Genomic DNA, 24863 nt, shown 5'->3' with positions numbered 1-24863 from the left:
GGACCACTGAACAGCCATCAGTTGGGAATGTTCATTCACTAGAGTCCCTAGGCTGGATTTGTCTGAGCCAAAGATTTAATGGTGAAAGGCTTTACAGTCCATTACCACTCACCTGAACCACCCCAGCCCTCTTTGCTCTGCAAACTTTCTTTTATCCCTTTTTTGACAGGAAGTTCAGGGACCTTTTGGCATTTCTGCCCCAAACAGAAGCAGGAAGTACTTAAAATTTAATTAACGTGCTTATCCTCCTGAGCTGTAGAGACCCATTTTGGAAATCCTATCATTTCAGATAGTTGGGGCATCTAAGGGTATGTCTACACTACCCGCCGATCCGGCGGGTAGTGATCGATCTATCGGGGATCGATGTATCGCGTCTCGTCTAGACGCGATACATCAATCCCCGAACGTGCTCCCCGTCAACTCCAGAGCTCCATCAGGGCAAGAGGCGGAAGTGGAGTCGACGGGGGAGCAGTGGCCGTCGATCCCGCACCGCGAGGATGTGAAGTAAGTCAATCTAAGCTGATCTAAGATACATCGACTTCAGCTACTCTATTCTCGTAGCTGAAGTTGCGTATCTTAGATCGATTCCGCCCCTCAGTGTAGACCAGGCCTAAGAAAGAAAATGCTAGTACAGACGCTCCCCAACTTACGCAAGCGTTCCGTTTCCGAACGCCTTGCATAACTTGTGTAAGTCGGAAATGTATACTCGACCATTACGCAAAAAAAAAGAAAAAAACCTTTTCCCGTAAGTGCAGATTTGTGTAAACCAGGTTTGCATAACCCGGGGGGCGTCTGTAGTGAAACCAAAAATCATTGTCTCTGTAGATCGCTTTCACTGACCATGCCAGTATGGACCTAGTCATGTTCTAAAAGCCAGTCCCCATTGTGATGATGGGATAATAGTGGCCCATGGGGCCTTCACTTGTAAGGAACAGATTAGACTTTGCTTCTGTCTTCTTTTTGAGTGTTATTTAACTGCAGGTAAGGAATTTAGCAGCTTGTGGGAGAATGTTAGTTGGAAGCATCAATCATTTGATGGATCAGCCATGGCTCTAAAATGTCTATCGGACCCACAGTGTCCTTCAAAGATGACTATGCTCCTGAGCATGTCAGATTTGAAGAGGTCACTGTTCCAGGGATCTGCGCATTGGGATAGAATGACCAAAAGAGGGGTTTATGTTTTGTAAAACCACTACTGCTACATTACTGTGTTTGTCTCGTTTTTGTAGATGCTGTCATTAACATAAAATTAACAAAGATCAGCCCACTTTTGGCTCATGCTGATAAGTTCACGGTAGCCACATTTAAATGAATCTTACTACTAGTGCATGGCCAAAAACATCTTTGGGCTTTGAAATCTGTGGAGCTGTTCTTTGTACAGCAAGTGGTATATATGCCTGGAAGCTCCCAGCTAGCAGCCTGACGGCGACTAGCACAGAACTCCTCCCATGGTCCCTGAGCTGCCTGTGAAGCCTCTGAAATGAGACAACAAAGATGCAAGGCTGGCTTTGCTCCTTCATTTCGGCTCATGTGGAGGGTCAGGTGCCCAGCCACTGCTGTGGCACAAGGGTGCTGTGGGTTCAAATGGCAATAAAACATTGATTTGTTTTCATGTTTTGAGGGACTGGGTATTTCCCACTCTTGGTTGCAGGGAGTTTGGTAGATGGGGAAGGATCTTCAGCCCATATAATCACACACAGTCGGAGGCTGGGTTGGGATAAAATGTTCCCCATGCATCTGAACGCAGAGCCAGGTACATGTGCGTGCAGCAGACGCAGTCAGGAGTTTGCTGGCTGGCCATTCGCCCAGCAGCTGTGCTGCTCAGGGAGTACGTGCCGAGAGCCAGTTGTAAATGGGATGTTCCAACTCCTGGGCTCTTGCCGTGTTTCTTCTCTGATGAGCTGACAGTGCTGGAATTCCTTAACCCTGTTCTCCTCGTCTAACTGGTTATTTTTTCCCTCACTTTTAGCTGCCTTACCTCACAGCCAGAGGAGTTCAACACCATCTAGTGAACTAGCAGCTACACCACCAAGCAGTCCCCACCACATCGTAGCATGGCAGACTGGGTGAGTCTCGGAAGGCAGAGTTAGAGGATTAGCATTCCTTGGTCTTCCAGAGTTTTCTCTAGCCACTCCAAAACTATCGTCCTGGATGCTGAAGCAGGTTCTAGGCTTCAGCATGACAGAGTTGCCTTAAAGTATGAAATGTAGATTTGATTTAATCTTTAGGTAGATGATCGCAATCGTTTAGGCACTTGAAGCGGAAAACAAGTTCTAGTACGGTGCCTTGCTATACAGTGCAAGGAGAAGACACTGGTGAAAGAGGATAGGTCTGGGCACAGGAACACTCTCAGGTATTCAATGGCCTAATCTACTCAGAATATTTTCAGATATTTGCTCACCATTGGTCTAGCATTAGTGCAGTTCTAGCAATGGGGAAACCCCTAATTTAGACTGGTTCAGCATTTGCATCAGTCTGTCATTCGCATACAATCTGCTACCAGTGCTAGCACCAGCGTCCGAGCAGTGGTGGGAGAATGTCAGCAAAAGCTGTGTAGACACCACCTATGTTCCCCATGCTGTATGGAGCACTAACGTTGAATTTTCTTTGTGAATGCCATTGTGGTTGTCCAAGTTCTCTCAGGCCTCAATGGAATCTTGCAGTATAAACGTGAGACACTAGTCTATGGTACCTCTTGCACCACACCCGAAAGGTTGCTCAGAGGCACATGGTTCAAGGATCAGAAAAGAAGCTTCCCCAAGGGCACTGGTTCTCCAGAGTTTTCATTCTGCTGCCTACGTTGTAAGCTGGGTGAAACAGGGGCCCTTTCCTGGATCTGCACAGCACCCCATATCCCAGTGCTTGATTATCAGAATGTTGTGTTCTGTTAAGCCACCAGGAGAGGCTTCAGGGAACACAGTTTGAGAACTGCTGCCCTAGGGTTGCAGAGACCTTGAACCATTTGTAATGGTCCTCTAGGAGCAGTGAACTAAGATGTGGTGGGCTTATCCCACGGTCATTGCAGAGGAAAAACACTGGTGGGTCTTTAATTTCTTACTCTAGTCTACCTCAGTGTCACTCCCTTGTACCCAAATATTTGATTTTACAAGAGTAAAAAAATGTTTTTTTAAATCAACAGTCACTACACTTGTAGATGCTCCAGTATAAACAAAGTATCAGAGGGGTAGCTATGTTAGTCTGGATCTGTAAAAAGCAACAAAGAGTCCTGTGGCACCTTATAGACTAACAGAAGTACTGGAGCATAAGCTTTCGTGGGTGAATACCCACTTCATCAGACACATGTGATGGAAATTTCCAGAGGCAGGTATAATTCTTGCCTGCATATTTATACCTTCCTCTGGAAATTTCCACCACATGCGTTTAACAAAGTGGGTATTCACCCACGAAAACTTATGCTCCAGTACTTCTGTTAGTCTATAAGGTGCCACAGGACTCTTTGTCGCTAGTATAAACAAAGATGTCCACACCTGCCGTTTGGTTTTATGGCAACAATAACCCAGAAGACATTGAGTAAGAGAAAATTGAGCTTTAAAACAAAGATGGGGGATAAAAACAGAACCTCAGATCCTTAAACAAGTTGGTCTGCATTTCAGCATGCTCAAATTCAAATTCTTGGCCCCCAAACCCATACTAACAGTTGTAGGTTTGGGACTGGTCCAAAACTGGAGTGGGTGTTTTTATTGCTTCCAGTTCAGAGGCAGCCAAAGTATTGCAAGACTCCAAAATGGCAGAAATGAACAGCTGAGATTTGCCCCATTCAAGGTATGGATCTGAGCCCAAGCCGTAGCCTTGATTCTGCCTCAGCCCCCATTGTAATCATCTTCCTCAGCACATCCCTACCCTGAATACAGGTAACCTGATCTGAAACCAGTTGAGAAGTCTCCTAGTTTTTCTCTCCATCTTCCATGCACCAGAACTTCTCCCAGTCTCACGCAAAAAAACCAACAGGCCAGATCCTCAGAAACGGAGCTATGGAGATTTACATCATCTGAGGATCTGGCCCAACATCTTGTGCAAAAAGGAATCAAACAGATGAATCCATTATTGGTTTCATGCCTGAGTAAAATGACAAAACCATTAGGGAAACAAAATTTAAAAAGAGGCAAGTACAATTTGTTACCAGGTGCAGAATGCAGACTTGGCCATCACAGCAACGCATTCTGATATTTCCCAGCATGAATCAAAGGCTTGAAATTCTGCCTGACATGTCTTCTTATGTCACTAACCCTTTTGTCTTAAGGCGACTCATCAACTTGTTTTCCCACTGTATTAATAAGCTCTTAACAATGTGTGTCACTTCTTTTCTTTAACATTTCCTCTTTACTGTTTCCTCCCTTGGCGCTCTCCTTTGTTCAGAGAAGCAACAGACAACTCACCCACTATGGATGAGTCTCAGTCTCCAACTCACCAAAGTACTGATGAATAGAGGTATAGTAAGGGAATGTTTTGTTCTTTCATCCTTCTTCCCTGTAACGTGTGCTCTGCAAATGATTTTTGACATCCCAGTATCCATAAGGAGCGGACGTTTGGGTTGTGTGAGCGTTTGGATAATGACAGCAAGGCTTTGCTCAGCTCCTGGAAGAGCAAGTTGGAAGCATTTGCGAGCCTCGGCATCTATGGGTGGCCCTTTCAGCAAGTCTGTAGCTCTTAGTTTTCCCTATGAAGGAAGGCTTCACGCCAGCTGGGATGGGAATGCAAGTGGATAAGCACAGCTAGCCAAAGGTAGCAAGGGAAGCCCCTTTGCTCCAGTCATTTCAAAGCAGTCTGCACAAAGTACTGGGGGGTGTTTCTGTGGAGATGAAGGGTGGCTTAAGTCTCAGGAGACGTGGGTTCAATTCCCGACTCAGCCACAGGCTTCCTATGCGGTCTTAGGCCAGTCATTGTAATCTGCCCTGTGCTTCCATTCCTCATACATAAAATTGGGATAATTCTGCCCTAGCTCACAGGAGTGCTGTGAAGATAAAACCTAAAAGGTTTTAGAACAAACAGATAAATTAAACAGTAATAAGTCATGAAAACTGGATGGTATTCAGGCCAGTGGTTTGAGCATTGGCCTGCTAAACCCAGGGCTGTGAGTTCAATCCTTGAAGGGGCCATTATAGGGATCTGGGGCAAAAATCTATCTGGGGATTGGTCCTGCTTTGAGCAGGAGATTGGACTAGATGACCTCCTGAGGTCCCTTCCAACCCTGATATTCTATGAAATGTGAAATTGCAGAACTACTAACCGTGGTATGTAACCTATCATTTAAATCAGCCTCTGTTTCAGATGATTGAAGGATATCTAATGTGACACTAATTTTTAAAAAAGGCTCCAGAGGTGATCCCGGCAATTACAGGCCAGTAAACCTAACTTCAGTACCAGGCAAACTGGTTGAAACTATAGTAAAGAACCGAATTATCAGACACATAGGCCAACGTGATTTGTTGGGGAAGAGTCACCATGGTTTTTGTAAAGGGAAATCATGCCTCACCAATCTACTAGAATTCTTTGAGGGGGTCCATAGGCATGTGGACAAGGGGGATCCAGTGGATACAGTGTACTTAGATTTTCAGAAAGCCTTTGACAAGGTCCCTCACCAAAGGCTCTTAAGCGAAGTAAGTTGTCATGGGAGAAGCTCTCATGGACTGGTCAACCATTAAAAGATAGGAAACAAAGGGTATGCATAAATGGTCAGTTTTCAGAATGCAGAGAAATAAATAGTGGTGCCCCCCAGAGGTCTGTACTGGGACCAGTACTGTTCAACATAGTCATAAATTATCTTGAAAAGGGGGTAAACAGTGAGGTGGCAAAATTTGCAGATGATACAAAACTACTAAAGATCGTTAAGACCCAGGCAGACTGCGAAGCACTACAAAAGGAGCTCTCAAAACTGGGTGACTGGGCAACAAAATGGCAAGATGAAATTCAATGTTGATAAATGCAAAGTGATGCACATTGGAAAACATAATCCCAACTATACATATAAAATCATGTGGTCTAAATTAGCTGCTACCACTCAAGAAAGAAATCTTGGAGTCATTGTGGATAGTTCTCAGAAAATATCCACTCAATGTGCAGCAGCAGTCAAAAAAGCTAACAGAACGTTGGGAATCATTAAGAAAGGGATAGATAATAAGACAGAAAATATCATATTGCCTCTATATAAATCCATGGTACGCTCACATTTTGAATACTGCGTGCAGATGTGGTTATCCGATCTCAAAAAATATATATTGGACTTGGAAAAGGTTCAGAAAAGGGCAACAAAAATGTTTAGGGGTTCGGAACAGCTTCCATATGAGGAGAGATTAATAAAACTGGGACTTTTTGGCTTGGAAAAGAGACGACTAAGGGGGATATAATAGAGATCTATAAAATCGTGACTGGTGTGGAGAAAGTAAATAAGGAAGTGTTATTTACTCCTTTTCATAACACAAGAACTAGGGGTCACCAAATGAAATTAATAGGCAGCAGGTTTAAAACAAACAAAGGGAAGTATATCTTCACACAATGCAGTCAACCTGTGGAACTCTTTGCCAGAGGGTGTTGTGAAGGCCAAGACTAACAGGGTTCAAAAAAGAACTAGATACGTTCATGGAGGATAGGTCCATCAATGGCTATTAGCTAGGATGGGCAGGGATGGTGTCCCTAGCCTCTGTTTGCCAGAAGCTGGGAATGGGCAACAGGGACTTAGCAAGGCAATGAACTATTTATGCCGTCAGTACAGCAGCAACAGTTTCCTTGTCTGCTGTAGACATGCCCCAAATATAAGGTGTTTGCTTACTGAACAGGAACACACTATGAAGCTTTTGAAAGTCAGTGTGACAGGGCAACCCCTGTGTGTCACCATGAGACCTTTACATTGTGAGGTGGTGGTGGCATTATGTCAGCATGTTGTGATGCATCATCCATCAACTGTGTAACATCACAACACCAAGATGCCACAGCATCATGCTTCATCAGAACCTCCTCCAGTCACCAAAAAGCCAATGTCATCACACAACAACGTTAATGTCTTTAATCCTACATGCTAGTGTGAGCCTCTTGTTCATGACATCACTGATGAAAAAAAGCCATCAGGAGGTCTGGCCACTAGTTTCCTGGCCTATCCTGTTCAAATGATTTCCAAGGTCCACTTGTCCTAGTCAGAGATTCAGCCCTGACAAAGGTTTTCACATTTTGGTAGCTATGCTTGAGAGGTGCGGAGATGACAGCACAGGTCCTTCCATTCTGGCTGGGATGATTTAGTTGGGTTTGGTCCTGCTTTGAGCAGGGGGTTGGACTAGATGACCTCCTGAGGTCCCTTCCAACCCTGAGATTCTATGATTCTATGATTCCCCTTCAAATCAGTCACTTAAAAGAAGTAAGGTTTTATTCCCCCATCTCAGTGGCCAAGCACACAGTCCTCCAACTCTGGCCCCTAGGCAGAGGGGAGAAAAGCACCCTACAGAGAATCACTCCAAGGGAAAACCCTCCTACTTATGAGGGATGAGAAGTCAGTGGCTGCTGCTAGAATGTGAGAGAGAACCAGTGCACATATAAAGTTTCATGCGTATATACAGATGAGCAAATATACCCACACTTCATGCTCTGGTAGAGAGGGTCTTCCTCTAGCCACTCATCCACCATCTCATTTAGGGACGAATGCATGTAGAAACAAGTATTGGTGCATGTACTTCTGCACTAGACATGACCCCTGTCCTTTCAGCCATCAGTCGTATCAAAAGCGCCCATGAGACCACTACTAGACTAGAGGCTTCACTTGACTTCTGAAGGGGGACAATGAGAGAGATATACAATTCTGTGCATTCCTTTGTGAGGAGGGGCCAGGAAATGTCATTTGAACTCAGTTTTGTCCAGAGAAATTAGCTTAACCCAAGCTGGCATGGAGAGATCTGAGCGAGAACTGTTCACTCGGTACTGCTTCCACAGAGGTGAGCTGTTCTGGAGAGGACTACTGGTGGCTCCTTGCTGAATCGGCCCCAGTTGCCAGCTCTATGATTGTCTGCAGAACCAACCCAAAGTGCCAATGAACATGCTGCATTTTCGTTCCTTTCCCATTCTTGTCACATGGTGGTGTCTCTGTGGTTGAATTTTTGCATGAACTCTTGCGGCAGCATTCATTCTAATGGCAGTCTCCTTTCTTCTGTAGGAGCTACAATGATAGCTGTTTCCTGGATTCTCCCCTCTATCCAGAACTAGCAGATGTCCAGTGGTATGGACAGGAAAAAGCCAAGCCTGGGACTCTAGTGTGAACCCCTGACCTCAATCCGATCACATCAATGCCATTCTGAGATCACCTCACTGCCTCTCATTTGCCTTACCCAGATGCACTGTCGCCCGGCACCAGCTTCAGCTAAGCACTTTTCTTGAAATGCGATTCAAGATGCCATTACAGATACTAGCCCCAGGCTGCATCCGCAACCACCAACGGATAGCAGTGTTTCAAACCAGATTGCCATGGACTGACATACAACTCCTATAGCCCAAAGGGCCGGGGGTGGGGACAGTATGAATAACTATGTTAGCAGCCAGATGGCAGCGGGGTTTTTTCTTTGAAAGCCTTTCAAGGTATGAATACAATCTTGTAGGTCTACGGCATGGGAAAATAGTAAGATTTCTACAACTTGCAGTCTGAAGCCAACAGAACATTAGTTAAGGGGGCAAGAAAGAGCGGTTGTGAAATATATTCCTTACTCCTGAAGTATTTATTTGGAGTAAAGAAAAGCTCCTCTTGCTTCAGAGATGTGTCAGACTATCGCAATCAGTTCAGTGCTGCCAAGATCACAGAATGACTACGAGACGAGAGCACGGGCAGCGTCTCTGTAAGTGTGCCCATTTCCAGAGATGACAGTCTACACTTTGGAAACTGTTTTTACTTCCTTCCTCACTTTAAGCCCTTCCAAAAAATAAAACAACCACCACCAAAACCCACTGGGATGAAGACACACCAGAGCTGTGGGCTGGGATCGTAAAATCAATCTCGAAAAGCTGCTGTTTAAACTGGACAGACACAAAGGTTTACAAGGGTATGATCTCAAGCAGAGGCAAGTGCTGCTACTCTTAGCATCTGTGGCTGGCACAGGCTAACCACCAATACATGCAGTTTTTGTTTGGGGTTTTTTGTAACACATGATAAATTAAGGTGAAAATTGCCAAAAGCCGTTCTATGAATAGAAATAACCAATAAAGGATATCCTATTTATGCACAAAGTGTTTAACATGAAATCAAAGGAAAGCACATTACGAGCTAATCGACGTGGTCAAGCCACATTAGCATAACGGTTCCGATTATTATGCTTTTGGTAAGTGCCAGTGTAGCAAAGGGCTCATCACCAAAGTATTGGTATCCAAGGGACCCCACGATGTTATAAAGCGGAAGGGTTCAGTAGGGTTCTCTACGAACCAGCAGACTAGGCAAATTTTCAGATTGCAAGAAGGGACCATAATGAATAAAAGCTAATTAATTAGTAACCTTGATGCACTCGACACAGACTCTCGTTGTCTACGGATACCAAAAGGAAGCCTAGGAGAGAGTCGTGACCAGGAGCTGCAAGTTTACATGTACTTTGGAGCAATGCTTTACACATGTCAAGCCATCAAACAGCAAAAGGCCTCAAAGACACTTTTGTACTGAACTAGTGCATAAGCTAGGTGGGGGTGGAAGCTGGCACGTCTCGTCTTCGCTACGGTGCTACGCTGTTTTTATTGCCACTAGATGGGGTGGGGTCCTCGCCCCATTTGTGCGTGCGGATGACGATTTCCTATGGGAAAGGCAATTAAAGAAATGGCTGGAGGGGGTTACTTTGTGAAAAGCAGAAACTGAGGTTAGCTTTAGTTTAAAGAAATCAAGTGTGCTTGCGTGCGTGCGTGTGTGTGTTCGAAGAATAATGCTAGTCTACCAGACAAGGAGGGCAGGAAATTTAAAACTAATCTTGGGGGCTGCCACACCTTTTTCTAGTCACAGTATCACTGGGAAACTGTTTTTTACCAGAAGCTTTCAAGAGCACGGATTGCCCATAACGAGGCTTGGAAAGATGAGGAGTAGGGGGAGTGTTTAAAAATGAGTGTTAGCAGTTACTGCGAGTGCTTTTTCCTATATCGTTTATACGTGTATTGACTTGTTTTAATATTCTGCACTTACCTGCTACCTTGCAGTCTCCCTATACTCCTGTGAGACACTGTAGGAGCTGTGGCTGGGGCAAGTGAGGCCCGGGGCAGTTATCTGACTTGCCCGAGAGCATGTAGGAAGAAATAGAACTCAGCTCTAACTTCTGTGCCATTAGTTATAAAAATCACCTCTCCATAGAGCTGGCAAATTTTTGCACTGGCCAGAAATTTAAATTTAAAACACTAAAGCCTCAGTTTGCCAAAAGCTGGGAATGGGCCACAGGGGATGGATCACTTGATGATTACCTGTTCTGTTCATTCCCTCTGGGGCACCTGGCATTGGCCACTGTTGGAAGACAGGATACTGGGCTAGATGGACCTTTGGTCTGACCCAGTACGGCCGTTCTTATTTACTAATCATTCCAAACCTAATGTCTGTGGAAGTCAAGAATCATTAGCTATTTAGAAATAAAAAACATAGTTGACAATGATCATCTATCTTGCTAACCAAGCACTAGGCAGATCTGACAAACAGGAGAGGGCACCTGTTCATCTAAAAATGCAATATACCACGTGTGTTTAATTTTCCCTTGCTCTAAATATGAATGACTAATGAGGGGATTGTTCTTACTGCCCCACTTCTGTTTTTGGATGGAGAGAAGACATCATTGATGAATAGTCGTTGCTGATTAAACTCTAATCCGTTCAAGTCTAACTATAAACAGAGGGCCCAGGTTAATCGCCAGGCAGGAATTAGCCCAAGAAGTTCAGGGGCTTTGAGCAACTGTCTATATTTTCATTTCCCTAGTAAATAATTTTTCTGTGTAGCCTTTTTTATTTAAAAGGATTCAAGCCCAGCAGCACAACCGGGACTCTGGACCTCTGGATTCTACTGTAATACAAATTGCTAATCAAAATGAATTGCTCCAGAATCAGAGCAGGCCTGCAGTTTTGCAGAGAGCAAGGGGGTGGCAGCCCTGAAGTTCATGATGTTCTAAGTCACATTGCAAACAATTTGGTGAGCCTGTCTTGCCAACAGGCTCGAGGGGAGAACCATCTTTTGAGAAATGGATTGGGTTTTGTGTTGTGGTCTGCTTCTCTGGTTTGCAGTCAAGGCACGCGTGAGCCAGTCTGGTAGTAAAGACATTAAGTAAAACAGGTTTTACTGTTTAGCTCAATTCAATTATACACAAATGTACATACAATGTTAATCGAATTAGATTAACATGGTTAAGTATAACATGGAGGGGTAAAACAGAACTGTTATATACGAGCACTTGACTACCAACTTACCAGCCTCCCTTTTTCTTTTTCTTTTTTAATAAAGGCCCTTTTCGGCTATAAAGCCACTGTTGCATTCTTAGTCTGTGTGTATGAAAGTCCCTTGGTTTAGCCAGAAGCGTGGTGTATGCATACACCAGGCCATATTGCGAGGCAGGGTTTATTTTTAAATGATACTATATGCAGTCGAGTGTTGAAAATGTTGAAAAGGTCAAATTTGTTTTCCCTCTGTATTAGTTTTAGTTTTGGACATAGCAAACCCCATTCAGGTGCTATCAGATGACCAGTTACTGCTTAGTTCACTAGATGTAAAGTTTTACATATATATTAATGTCAATAGTTTTATTACAAGTTGTGTAAAATGGACTCTCTAGTTTAAAAAAGAAAAAAAAATAGGTCTCTCTGAAACTGACTTTAGAGCATGTAAAATGATTTTACTGGATTCTGTTCACCTGTAATCAGGGGGAAAATATGTATGTTGTAGAAAAAGTTGCAGAATTTTGAAAAAAATCTGCTTTTAATTTATTCTTTTTGTATTAAGAATTTGTATAGTTACCTTTACATTTTGCAAAACAGTGTTGTCAACACTTCCTTATTAAAGCATTTTCAAAATGAAATGTTGCAGTGGCTCGTTGAGATATTAAACAAGGTTGCACAACACTCGCCTCTCTGGGTCCGTTCATCGTCCGGCTGCAGCCATAGCAGATGCCTGTAGACCCAGTGGCTGGGATTTTCTAACGTAACCTGTGATTTTATGTGCCAACCGTGAGGCCTTTAATGGGAAAGCGCTTGGAAAACTCAGCTTGTAGTTTTGACCAATATCTGCAACCTCCTGTTGTAAAAGGAAGGACAACGTCAGTGTCACTGTGGAGCTGTCTTGGGTGGTGGGAAATTACATTGCTCATTTTAATGAAATCACGTAGGACCTGGTGGCAACAATGTTCCATTCTTAATACATAAAAATACTCAACCAATGGGGCCTCTACAATGGTGCAAGAGCATTATCTGGTTCCCAGAAAAGAAGGGGTTGTTAACTTCAGCTGTTTCAGGTACTCTGGGGGAGGACTATGAATTGGGTGCTTGGGAGTCAGAGGAGATGGCCTGTGGGAGGCTCCTCACCCCCGGGCAGAGGGGCTGGACTGCACGCCAGCTTGGTAGAGTTTTCTGTTACCCTTTTATGCCCATGTTAACGTACTCTGATTTGGGGTTAAACCTATTGTCCCTGGAAGAAACACCCGCACTGCCTATGCCTGGGGGAGGATGGGAGTTCTGCTGAGTCACTGCAACTTAGAACCTTTCAGAGGCAGAGTCCCCCTTGATGGGATGCTCTTTGCAGAGGGGAGCAGGCCCAGTTTAGGGGTTGTCTGGCTCTGCACTGTGTTGGAAATTGTCAAGCAACCACTACAAGTACCAGCAATTTTCACCAGCTCCCAGACAAGAGCTAACATGATTGTGAGATCCTCTAGGCAGAGACCTCGTCTCTGTGCATTTCTGTGACGTGCCACGCACACCCCTGACCCTGTATAAATATTAAATAAAACACCAGAAGTAGCAGCACCTGTCTCAGCGTTATGGGTGTCCGCTGGGCCATGACCTTGCAGCTGCTCTCCTTAAGGAAATCGTATGGCCACCCACACACCCCACAAACACCTGCTGCACCAGGAATGACATCACACGTGCCATTAAAGAAGCCTTACTACTGGCAGCTAGTGACTCCCACCGCAATGTGGGAGAAACCCACCAGGAACTCCGTGGCAGAGACGGCCACATTTACAGTCGTTGGGTGTTTCTGTGATGGGGAAAGCACAGTTCTGCTCACAGCCCATAAGTCCAGCCCAGCACTTGGTATAAAGACAGCTGCCCACTAACACCCTGCACGCCAAGTCCAAGTATGACTGAGTAACCACTGCAAGCCCCGCTCTGCCTGCCTCTTGTACCTAGCCTCCCCCTCTCTGAGCTCTGATAAGGGCGTCTTACCTGATGGTTCCTTTTGTCTCCTTCACCCACGCCAAGCGTTTTTTTTCACCTCTCCAGCCACCAGGAATAGCCTCCCATGGAATAGATGCCATGTCCCTTACCTTTCAACAGACACCCTATGGTGTGTGGGCTGTGTACACAGCACATGGGCTTTCTAGGACTGTTAGTCCGAAGTGACACTGTGTCTTGTAGCCACTCTGACTACAGAGTGCAAGCTGTTTCAGTCAGGGACCAGTTTCTTGTTTGCCACAGCTCAGCCGAAACTGTAGCTAGTGCCTGCTACATGCAACAGCACTATGCTGGCCATACTCTCTCGTAAGCTGTATGACTTTACCCTTCACCCAGGGGGCTGGGTCAGAAGGCTTTTTACAGCCAGATTTGAAATAAGCGTCTTTGTAGCCATAATACTTAGCACCAATAGCAGCGTTCAGCCATGATAGAAAAGTTTTATTAGCCCATTTTGCAGATAGGAAAACTGAGCCAGCAGGCAAATCATTTGCATTAAACTAGCTCAGCACATAAGATGGCTCCGAATGCAGATCCTGGTGAGCTGCTCCATACGGGGGTGCTTGTTGCCATAGCCTCTGCCCACAGTTAGGGGATGGCCAAATGTCATGTGGTAAAGTCTGCTGGTATCCCCCTGCCCCGGCCAGTGGGTTTTCCGGGGTGCAGCTCTAGCCCTATGAGAGCCTGACTATGGTGCGCTCTTTGGCATATTAATTATCCCTCTAGCAGCGTAGGTCTAAAATTGGAATAACTTTAAATAGGTTTGTCAATAGCATTAAAAACAAAGTGCCTCAGCTCCCCGTCTGTACAACACGTCCCTGCCCCAAGGGTGGGAATGTGAGCATGGTGTGAGGCTAAATCATTGAACTCAGAGTCACTCAGGGTATGTCTACACTGCATTTTAAAAACCCACAGCAGCAGCTCAGAGCCCAGGGCTACCCAGTCTCTGGAGCTGGGGGTTGCGCTATGGTGCTAAAAAATAGTTGCGTAGCCTCTCGGGCTCAGGCATTGAAGCCTGGCGAGTGGAGGTGGGGTCAGAGCCTGAGCGTCTACACAGCTGTGCACCATTAGCAGGAGCCTCCGAAGCTCAAGGCTGCAGACTGGGCTCTGAGCCTCACTGCTGTAGGTTTTAAACCACCGTGGAGAAGGTGACGTTGCACTCGATATGATGTTATGAAACTATACTAACAACTGTGAATATAATGCAACTGTATAATGTATAATGTAACTGGAATATGCTTCAGGCAAAAGGTCTCTTGTAAGGTATCATTACAAAGCTTATAATCTACTGAGTGTAACCATCCTATTTGTATAAATGTATCACTCTTGTAGCTGAAACTAGAAATAGGAAATATAATGCTGAGGTCCTACTGTGGTTATGCAACGTGTGGGTCATTAATGGTGGGTTGGAAGCTTGATGGCTCCCATCAACCAGGCCAATTGACTGTGGCTGGCTCTGTTTGCAGGCAGCCTTCCTGTGAGTCCGGCTCGGGAGGAATGAAGGCTTGAAGTCTTACAAAGACATGTGATCATGTCACCTGAACTGGAATCCATCTTTAACCTGACGCTTTTCCATTGAGAAGGAGGCGGTGGGACCCCCAGAGAGGGGCAAAAGATTCCTGCCTTGTGCCAAAGCCATATAAGGGGGTGGAACAGAACAAACGGGGTGGCAATCATGAGCAATCCCCTAGCTACCACCTGAGCTGGAACAAGGGTGGTACTAGGGGAAAGGATTATGCCCAGACCAGGAAGGTGTCCAGTCTGTGATAGAAGCTTATTGACATATCTGAGGGTGAGATTTTTATCTGTAGTCAGTTTCTTACTGTACTAGACTTAGACGTGCGTGTTTTATTTTATTTTGCTTGTTAACTCACTTTGTTCTGTTATTACTTGGAACCACTTAAATGCTACTTTTTGTATTTAATAAAATCACTTTTTACTTATTAACTCAGCGTATGTATTAATACGGGGGTGGGGGCGGGAACAACTGTGCATATCGCTCTATCAGTGTTATAGATGGTGAAGAATTTATGAGTTTACCCTGTATACTCTTTATACAGAGTAAATACGGATTTACTTGGGGTTTGGCCCCCATGGGGAGTTGGGCATCTGCGTGTTGGAGACAGGAATACTTCTGAAGCTGTTTTCAATGACACCTGAAGTTTTCAGGGGACGTGGTTCAGACCTGGATCTGGGTTTGTAGCAGGCTGGCATATCTGGCTCAAACCAGGCAGGGCACTGACGTCCAAGCTGGCAGGAGAAATAGGCTCGGGGTAGTCTCAGCACATCGGTTGGCAGTTCCCAAGGGGTTTTTCTGTGAGCCAACCCATCACAGAGAGGTACCCTCAGATACCGTGGCAATGGGCACCATATAAAGTACCTTATATCACAAGTCAGCCACGTGTCAATGGCCATCGTCTCACTACAGTCAAAAACCGAGTGACCCATACACTGAAAATAAACCTGCCTAGCTTGTCCTTCAACGTCCAGCCCCTGACCGTAGCTAGAGGAAGAGTAACGTGAAGAGAGGGAAGGGAGCAGCCCACCATGATCACCCTCAGTAAAAGCAGCCAATTCGGCTCAGGAAGCCAGGCCTTAGCTATGTAAACAAACTAGGGGTTGTTCTGGTGGTGGCATAAAACGCTCCGTTTACCCTCCATCAGTTCATTGCCAATTTACAGGCTGCTTGCTTTGTGGGCTGCGGCTAAATGACATTTTGGTTTATTTTTCCTACATAATTGATGCACAAGCCCTTGTTATAGAATACATTTATATCGGTAAATGTCACTCCTTGTTGATAGATTTTGAGGGCAAAAGGGACCGGTTTGATCATTCTAGCCTGAGCTCTTGCATAACAGATGTCATAGACAGGAAGGCGCACAATTACTGTGCATTACTAAATAGGAGCGAGTCTAAGCCAGGGGTGGGCAAACGTTTTGGCCGGAGGACTACATCTGGGTGGGAAAATTGTATGCAGGGCCATAAATACAGGCCTGGGGCAGGGGGTTGGGGTGCAGGAGGGAGTGCAGGGTATGGGACAGGGTGCAGTGTGCAGGAAGGGGCTCAGGGCAGGGGGTTGCGGTGCAGGCAGGATGTGGGGTGCAGCAGAGGGTTAGGGGGCTCAGGGCAGGGGGTTGGGGTGCGGGGTGCAGGAGCGGGCCGGGATGCAGGCTCTGGCCTGGTGCCGCTTACCTTGAGCAGCTCTGGGGTGGCAGTGGCGCACCACGGGCTAAGGCAGGCTCCCTGCCTGCCCTGGTCCCACACCACTCCTGGAAATGGCCAGCATGTCTGGCAGTGGCTCCTGGGGACATTGGGGGGGCAGGCGGCTCCACTGTGCACTGCTCTTGCCTGTGGGTACCACCCCCAAAGCTCCCATTGGCTGCAGTTCCCAGTGAAAGCAACGGCAAAAAATCATTTCTCACCTTTTTTCCTGGGTTACTCGTGCAGACGACATAGCACGGCAAGCATGGAATCCGCTCAGCTCACTGTCACCATACGTCTCCTGGGTGCTGCTGACAGATGCGGTACTGCAGTGCTACACAGCAGCAGCTCCTTGCCTTCGCAAGTTGGCAAAGAGGGTTACCAGTCATACTGTCTGCTGCTGTCATGGGTGCTCCTGGCTGGCCTCAGTGAGGTTGGTTGGGGGCGCCTGGACAAAAATGGGAATGACTCCCCAGGTCATTCTCTTAAGTTTTGTCTAATGGAGAGTCAGTCCTGCCTGGAATATCAGGCAAGCCTATTAAAGAACCAGAGAGGCAAACGGCCACTCCGAGTCAGAGCCCCAGACATCCTGCAAAAATTCTAGGGGGGTGCCCCTACAACAACCCCACCTGTTGCTTCCCTCCTCCCCCACCCCTCCCGGGCTACCTTGGACGTTAGCCCCCCCATTTGTGTGACGAATTAATAAAGAATGCATGAATTTGAAACAACACTGGGGGCAGTTGGCTTACAGGGAAGTAGCGTGAACCACCATTCTGCACTTGCTCAGCCTAACGTTGGACTGCTCCTTACTACTGTCCAGGCTTCATGAGCCATGGGAGCAAGGGGTAGGCTGGGGTAGGTGCTGCCGCCTGGGAGACTAGCCTGAGGCAGAAGCCTCCAGCCGGCATGATATTCCAGGCAGGACTGAATCTCCATTACACAACACTTACAGAGAATGAGCTGAAGTCATTCCCATTTTTGTCCAGGTGCCCCGGACCAACCTCACCAAGGCTGGCCAGGAGCACCCATGTCTGCCCAGGTGCCCCCAACCAACCTCACTGAGGCCAGCCAGGTGCACCCATGTCTGCCCAGGCACCTCCAACCGACCTCACCAAGGCCAGCCCGGCGCACCCATGGGACGACGATGACGGCTACGAGTCATACTGCACCATCTGCTGTCCGCAAGGCAAGGAAGGGGATGCTGCTGTGTAGCACTGAAGTACCGCATCTGCCAGCAGCACCTAGGAGACATATGGTGACAGTGAAAAAAGTCAAGAAATGATTTTTTCCCATTGCTTTCACTGGGAGGGGGCTGACAACATGTACCCAGAACCACCCGCGACAATGTTTTTGACCCATCAGGCATTGGGAGCTCAACCCAGAATTCAAATGGTTGGTGGAGACTGCGGGAACTGTGGGATAGCTGCAGTCATCAGTCACCCCTCCCTCACTGACAGCATGGCTGAGAATCATTTCATGCCTTTTTTCCACATAGACACCATAGCATGGCAAGCATGGAGCCCACTCAGATCGCCGCGGCAGTTATGAGCACAGTAAACAGCACGCATATTATCCTGCAGTGTATGCAGCACCAGGACCTGCAAAGGCAGGCGAGGAGGTGACGGCAGGGTGGTCACAAGAGTGATAAGGACATGGATACAGACGTCTCTAAAAGCACAGGCCATGGCAATGTGTCCATCCTGGTGACATTGGGGCAGGCTCCTGCCATGGAACACCAATTCTGGGCCCAGGAAACAAGCACAGCCTGGTGGGACCTCATAGTGCTGCAGGTCTGGGATGATTCCCAGTGGCTGCGAAACTTTCGCATGCGTAAGGGAACTTTCATGGAACTTTGTGACTTGCTTTCCTCTGCCCTGAAGTGCAAGACTACCAAAATGAGAGCTGCCCTCACAGTTCACAAGCGAGTGGCAATAGCCCTCTGGAAGCTTGCAACGCCAGACAGCTACCGGTCAGTCGGGAATCAATTTGGAGTGGGCAGATTTACTGTGAGGGCTGCTGTGATCCAAGTAGCCAAAGTGATCTTTGACCCGCTGCTATCAAGGGTAATGACTCTGGGAAATGTGCACGTCATAGTGGCTGGCTTTGCTGCAATGGGATTCCCTAACTGTGGTGGGGTGGTAGACGGAACACATATCCCTATCTTGGGACTGGAGCACCAAGCCAGCGAGTACATAAACCGCAAGGGGTACTTTTCAATGGTGCTGTAAACACTGGTGGATCACAAGGGATGTTTCACCAACATCGATGTGGAATGGCCGGGAAAGGTACATGACGTTCGCCTCTTTAGGAACTCTGGTCTGTGTCAACGGCTGGAGCAAGGGACTTACTTTCCAGCCCAGAAAATAACCGTTGGGGATGTTGAAATGCCTATAGTTATCCTTGGGGACCCAGCCTACCTCTTAATGCCATGGCTCATGAAGCTGTACACAGGCACCCTGGACAGTAGTCAGGAGCTGTTCAACTATAGGCTGAGCAAGTGCAGAATGGTGGTAGAATGTGCCTTTGGACACTTAAAAACGCACTGGTGCAGTTTACTGACTCGGTTAGGCCTCAGCGAAACCAATATTCCCATCGTTATTAGTGCTTGCTGTGTGCTCCACAATATCTGTAAGGGGGAGACGTTTATAGCAGGGTGGGATGTTGAGGCAAATCGCCTGGCCGCTGATTACACGCAGCCAGACACCAGGGCAGTTAGAAGAGCACAGCAATGCACAGTGCGCATCAGAGAAGCTTTGAAAACCAGTTTCATGACTGGTCAGGGGGCTACGGTGTGAAAGTTCTGTTTGTTTCTCCTTGATAAAAACCCGCCCCCTTGGTTCACTCCACTTCCCTATAAATAAACCGCTCTCCCCTCCCCACTTTGATCACCACTCGCAGAGGCAATAAAGTCGTTGTTCAAAATTCATGCATTCTTTATTACTTTGTCACAAAAATGGGGGGATAACTGCCAAGGTAGCCGGGGAGGGGTGGGGGAGGAGGGAAGCACTGGGTGCGGTGGTGGAGGAGGGGAGGAAGGAAGGACAAGGCCACACTGCACTTCAAAACTTATTGAATGCCAGTTTTCTGTTGCTTGGGCAGTCCTCTGGGGTGGGGTGGAGTGGTTGGGTGGCCAGAGGCCCCCTCACCATGTTCTTGGGCATCTGGGTGAGGAGGCTAGGGAACTTGGGGAGAAGGGTGGTTGGTCACACATGGGCTGCAGCAGCGGTCTGTGTTCCTCCTGCTGCCTGTCCTGCTCAACAATACGCCAGAGAATATTAGTTTGATCCTCGAGTAGCCTGAGGATTGCTTCATGCCTCCTTTCATCACGCTGATGCCACATCTCCTCTCGCTGGTCCCGCCTGTCCTCACGTTCAATTTGTGCTTTCCTGCACTCTGATATTGTCTGCCTCCAGGCATTCTGCTGGGCTCTTTCAGTGTGAGAGAACTGCATGAGCTCAGAGAACATGTCATCGCAAGTGCATTTTTTTCACCTTCTAATCTTTGCTAGCCTCTGGGATGGAGATGATAGGAGGAGCATTGAAACATTTGCAGCTGCAGGAGGGAAAAAAAAAGGAGAGTAGTATTTAAAAAGACACATTTTAGAGAACAATGAGTATAACTCTTCCACGGTGAACCAAGCTGTTAACATTACATAGCACATGTGCTTTCTTTACAAAGTCACATTTTGACTCTTATATTGAGGGCCTGCCAGTTTGGTGTGAGAAATCAGACACGCAGGGCAACAGAATTCGGCTTGCAGACAGCCATGTCTTTTGGCTTCTTTAACCTTCATAACATGTTGGAATGGTTTCAAGCAGCAGCGCCCTCATGTTTCATACCGAGCACCCGTTGGGTTGGCCATTTAAAATGGGTTGGCCATTTAAAAGGAGGGGCTGCGGTTTTCGGGTTAACGTGCAGCACAAACCCAACTAAAGCCCTCCACCCCACCCTATTCTCTGGGATGATCGCTTCACCCCTCCCCCCACCGCGTGGGCTAACATTGGGGATGATTTCTGTTCAGCCACAGGCAAACAGCCCAGCAGGAACGGCCACCTCTGAATGTCCCCTTGATAAAATTCCTCAATTTCAACCAGGTGACCATGACCGATATCACTCTCCTGAGGATAACACAGTGAGATAAAGAACGGATGTTGCTTGAATGCCAGCAAACACCAGGACCATACGCTGCCATGCTTTGTTATGCAATGATTCCAGACTACGTGCTACTGGCCTGGTGTGGTAATGAAGGACGGAATAAGGCTGCCCTCCCAGAAACCTTTTGCAAACACTTTGGGAGTACATCCAGGAGAGCTTCACTGAGATGTCCCTGGAGGATTTCCGCTCCATCCCCATACACGTTAACAGACTTTTCCAGTAGCTGTACTGGCCACAAATGCATCCCAAGTCTTCAGGGCAAATTAATCATTAAACACGCTTGCTTTTAAACCATGTACAATATTTACAAAGGTACACTCACCAGAGGTGCCTTCGCTGCCTTCAAGGTCCGTGAGCTCGCCTTGGGTGGGTTGGGAGGGTACTGGCTCCAGGGTGATAAACAGTTCCTGGCTGTTGGGGAAAATGTATTCTCCACTTCCTTGCTGTGCACTAACTTCAATGTGCTCCTCTTCCCCTAAATCCGCATCCCTGTTGCATGAGAGTCCATTGACGGAGTCAAAGCACGGGGTGGGGTAGTTGTAGGGGCACCCCCTAGAATGGCATCCAGCTCATCACAGAAGCAGCATGTCTGGGGCTCTGCCCCAGAGCGGCCATTTGCCTCTCTGGTTTTTTGGCAGGCCTCCCTCAGCTCCTTAAGTTTCACACGGCACAGCTGCGGGTCCCTGTTATGGCTTCTGTCTTTCTTGCTCTTTGACATTTTTTCAAATATTCCGGCATTTTGTCTTTTAGAACCGAGTTCGGATAGCACGGATTCGTCTCCCCATACAGCGATCAGATCCAGTACCTCCCGTTCGATCCATGCTGGAGCTCTTTTGTGATTCTGGGACTCTATGGTCACCTGTGCTGATCAGCTGTCCAGGCTGGGCAAACAGGAAATGAAATTCAAAAGTTCGCGAGGCTTTTCCTGTCTACCTGGCCAGTGCATTGGAGTTGAGAGTGCTGTCCAGAGCGGTCACAATGGAGCACTCTGGGATAGCTCCCGGAGGCGAATACCGTCGAATTGCATCCACACTACCCCAAATTCGACCCAGCAAGGTCGATTTCAGCACTAATCCCCTCGCCGGGTAGGAGTACTGAAATAGATTTTAAGAGCCCTTTAACTCGACAGAAATGGCTGCATTGTGTGGACGGGTGCAGGGTTAAATCGATATAACGCTGCTAAATTCCTAAACTCGTAGTGTAGACCAAGGCTTAGAGACAGCCAAAACAGAGACGGACCTGGGAAGGAAGCTGCTCAGAGATGACAGCTATAGTCAGGGTGTGATGAAGGATTAATAAGCAATTCTACGTCAGAAAGACTACTGAGGCCAGGAAGGGCTGAAGGACAGTTCTGCGCTTGGACTCGGCGAGCCAAGCTACCCGACCAGTAGGAAAACCAATAGAAAAACAGAGGTATGAATTACCCAACTGGCAGGAGGCATCTTCAGAGCAGAGTGAAATCTGAGGCAGAGATGTGTGACCTGCTGCTGGAAACTGCTCCTCTGCTGGTGGCCGTCCAAACCCAGTAACAGATGCCCCTAAGCCCTTACGGTTGTTTCTCTCACCACCCAAAAGCATTGCTTACATCTCTGTCTGTAGAGAGGAACCGATGGAGAGGGAAAGTCACCTATGGCCCTGGTGGAGGTTTGCGGTTGGTGTTATGAATCTCGCCACGTCATTAACCCTGCTGCTCCTAGAGACCAGTCATTCGTATGAAAATTCCCTGGCTACATTAAAGGCCCTATCCTGCAACCCTTACTCCCATGATTAACAGGTTGTCTTAAGTGGGGGCATTCATACCCAGGTTTCTTGTGTGTGTGTAAGGGCTATACTTTATATACATTATGGTAGTGCCCGGATGCCTCAAACCAAATGAGAACCCCAGTGTGCTAGGCACAGTGAGTGTCACTGCCGTGAAGAGTTCATAAAATCAAGAGGCAGGACTGACCGACAGTAGATGAGGAACTGAGGCACAGAGATTAAGTGATCTGCCTGAAGTACAAGATGCCAAGTAGCAAAGTCGGATTTGAACCCAGATCTGAGCTCCAGTCTAGAGCTTTCGCTACAAGCCCATCTTTCTTCTCTAAGGCTACAAGATCAAGGCCTCCTCTGAGTAAGACAGTTTCCTGCTAATGCAAAAACGGTCGAAAAGATCTTAGAAATATACAGGCATCTGGCGAAATCCAGAGGAAAACCCCAGACCTCTAACTCCGAACATACTGTGTCCTTCCAACCTGTAGAACAGCTTAACGGCTGCTGATTCTTGTTGGCTACATCCACCCTCTCAAACTATTTAACCTGGATTTTTTTTTTTTCAGAGAGATACCGTTAACTATTTCAACACAGTCTAGAAGCTGTGATTTGGGCCAGTCCAGCTGCAAGGAGCCTCAAATCTGTGATAAAAGCAGTTGCCATAACAGCGTTCCCATAGTGACACTCCAGGGACTGAAGCTGGCTCGCACACTCGGGACAGCTGGAAGCTCTTACATAAAAATGCCGTGAGAAAGTATTTTTCAGTTTCTAGGCTCTCAATACGGTGCCATTCCATAAACTGCAAGGGACTCAAGTTATTCTGTCACGGGATCTGTTTGACTGGGAGGGACGTATTTTTGGGGCTGTCAGCAAGGAGACATTGCTTAAATTACATTCCTGCTGAAATCTGATTAGACCAAGGCAGCAGTCACATACAAAACCCAGGTCCCTCTGGGAGGAACATCCCCATTTAAACTATTAGCCGCTGCAACATTAAAACAATCCTGGTAATTCCTGAATGGGACGGGAGAGCTAGCTAATGGGGTTATAAATCCCTAAATGAATCTGGTTCCCACTAATGCAAATATCATCATTCTGCCTTAAATCCTTCCAGGGCTATTTACTTACTGTACCTTTCCCGGCAAAGTACAGTTCTTTTCAATCAGGGACTGTAATGTTCCTAAATTATTTAGAGAGTTCAAAACTAAGGTCAAGCTAAAGAGGTAGGAACAGATCAACAAACCATTTGGGAGGATAAAGTTGTGGTGTTATAAATATTTCCTGTTGCATTAAACCCTCTCCAGGGGCTGTGTGTGTGTGTGTACAAAACCCACCAGGCTCATTATTAACCAGGCTTCCTAGTGTGCTCTCTTGACAACTGCCCAACTCCTCCCCACAAAACCCAGTCTGTTCTCTAAAGCCCTTTCCCTAAGCTCTTTTCACTGGCTCTTGCTTTTATTGCTTCTAACCCCTCAAAGCTCTCTGTGGTTTCTCTTGGGTTCCCATACTTCAGACTGAAGAATTACTCTGACCAAAAGATGCACTTAAAACTCCAGAGACTACAGAAGGGCCAGGAGATTCCTCCAGAGGCTCTGCTAAGTTTTCCAAAAGCAGAACTAGACACAAAGGATCAGTGCCTCACAGCACAATGAATTTGGAGGCAACAACTGTTTTCTAACAACGCATTTCCCTTGCCCCCTTCACAGTGCGGATCAGGACTCAAATAAGCACCAACTTGTTAAATGAAACTCAGTCGTACTTCAAGAGTTTGTAAGGGATGGATTCTGAATGATTCAGATTCTTATCACCACGGAGTCTGGGCACATACAAGTCCACATCATAAACATGTCACTGTTCAGAAGATCTGATGGCTGATGGGACTGGTAATGGGGGAGAAAGCCTCTCCCATTGCTAAAAACAGTTTGAACCCGGCCCAAGTCAGCAGCGACTAAAAGCTGTCACCATGTCAAGGCTTTCTGGTGGCCTGCGTTGTGTGTGAGTGATCTAACTCCAGTTCCTACGGGGACGATTGTCCTTTACCACAAAAACCGCTCCCATCACTGGCAGCAATCAGCATCCTCTGCAGAGAGGTCAAGGATTTAAATAAGCAAGAAAAGTGAGCGACCCTCCAAACCCTGGAAATGTCTCTCCAGGACAGGGCTAAGGCACACTGGAAGGACAGCCCGGCTGCTGAGCACGCAGGAATCACTATTGTTACGACTTCAACAAGCATTCAATATTCCACTGTCTCTGCAGTACAGGTAAATGAGGGAGCATCATTCCCACTCCTCCCTACTCAGAGTGCATGATAGCAAAGGTCGGTGCCTGCTTGAAATACTGTACCTGGCCATGGGAGGTCTTGTTTCCACCACTCATTA

At 46.9% G+C, this 24863-nt stretch overlaps 1 protein-coding gene across 4 annotated transcripts in view; it reads left to right on the top strand.

Annotated features, from left to right (window-relative positions):
• Positions 1 to 12041, top strand: part of FRMD4A (FERM domain containing 4A) — a 314917-nt gene extending 302876 nt beyond the window's left edge. For 3 of the 4 annotated variants that reach the window (XM_044983445.1, XM_044983439.1, XM_044983452.1), the window contains exons 22-23: positions 1970 to 2066; positions 8156 to 12041. In XM_044983445.1, the coding sequence (XP_044839380.1) occupies positions 1970 to 2066; positions 8156 to 8258 (200 nt within the window). In that variant the 3' untranslated portion in view covers positions 8259 to 12041. The remainder of the gene's footprint in view (positions 1 to 1969; positions 2067 to 8155) is intronic. The other variant, XM_044983462.1, reaches the window with a different exon arrangement.
• The last annotated feature ends 12822 nt before the right edge of the window (positions 12042 to 24863 follow it).

This window comes from Mauremys mutica, chromosome 1 (assembly GCF_020497125.1).
Source record: "Mauremys mutica isolate MM-2020 ecotype Southern chromosome 1, ASM2049712v1, whole genome shotgun sequence".
NCBI classification, from domain to species: Eukaryota; Metazoa; Chordata; order Testudines; family Geoemydidae; genus Mauremys; species Mauremys mutica.
Note: the sequence above shows the minus strand (reverse complement) of the source record. Positions and strands in the feature narration are given on the sequence as shown.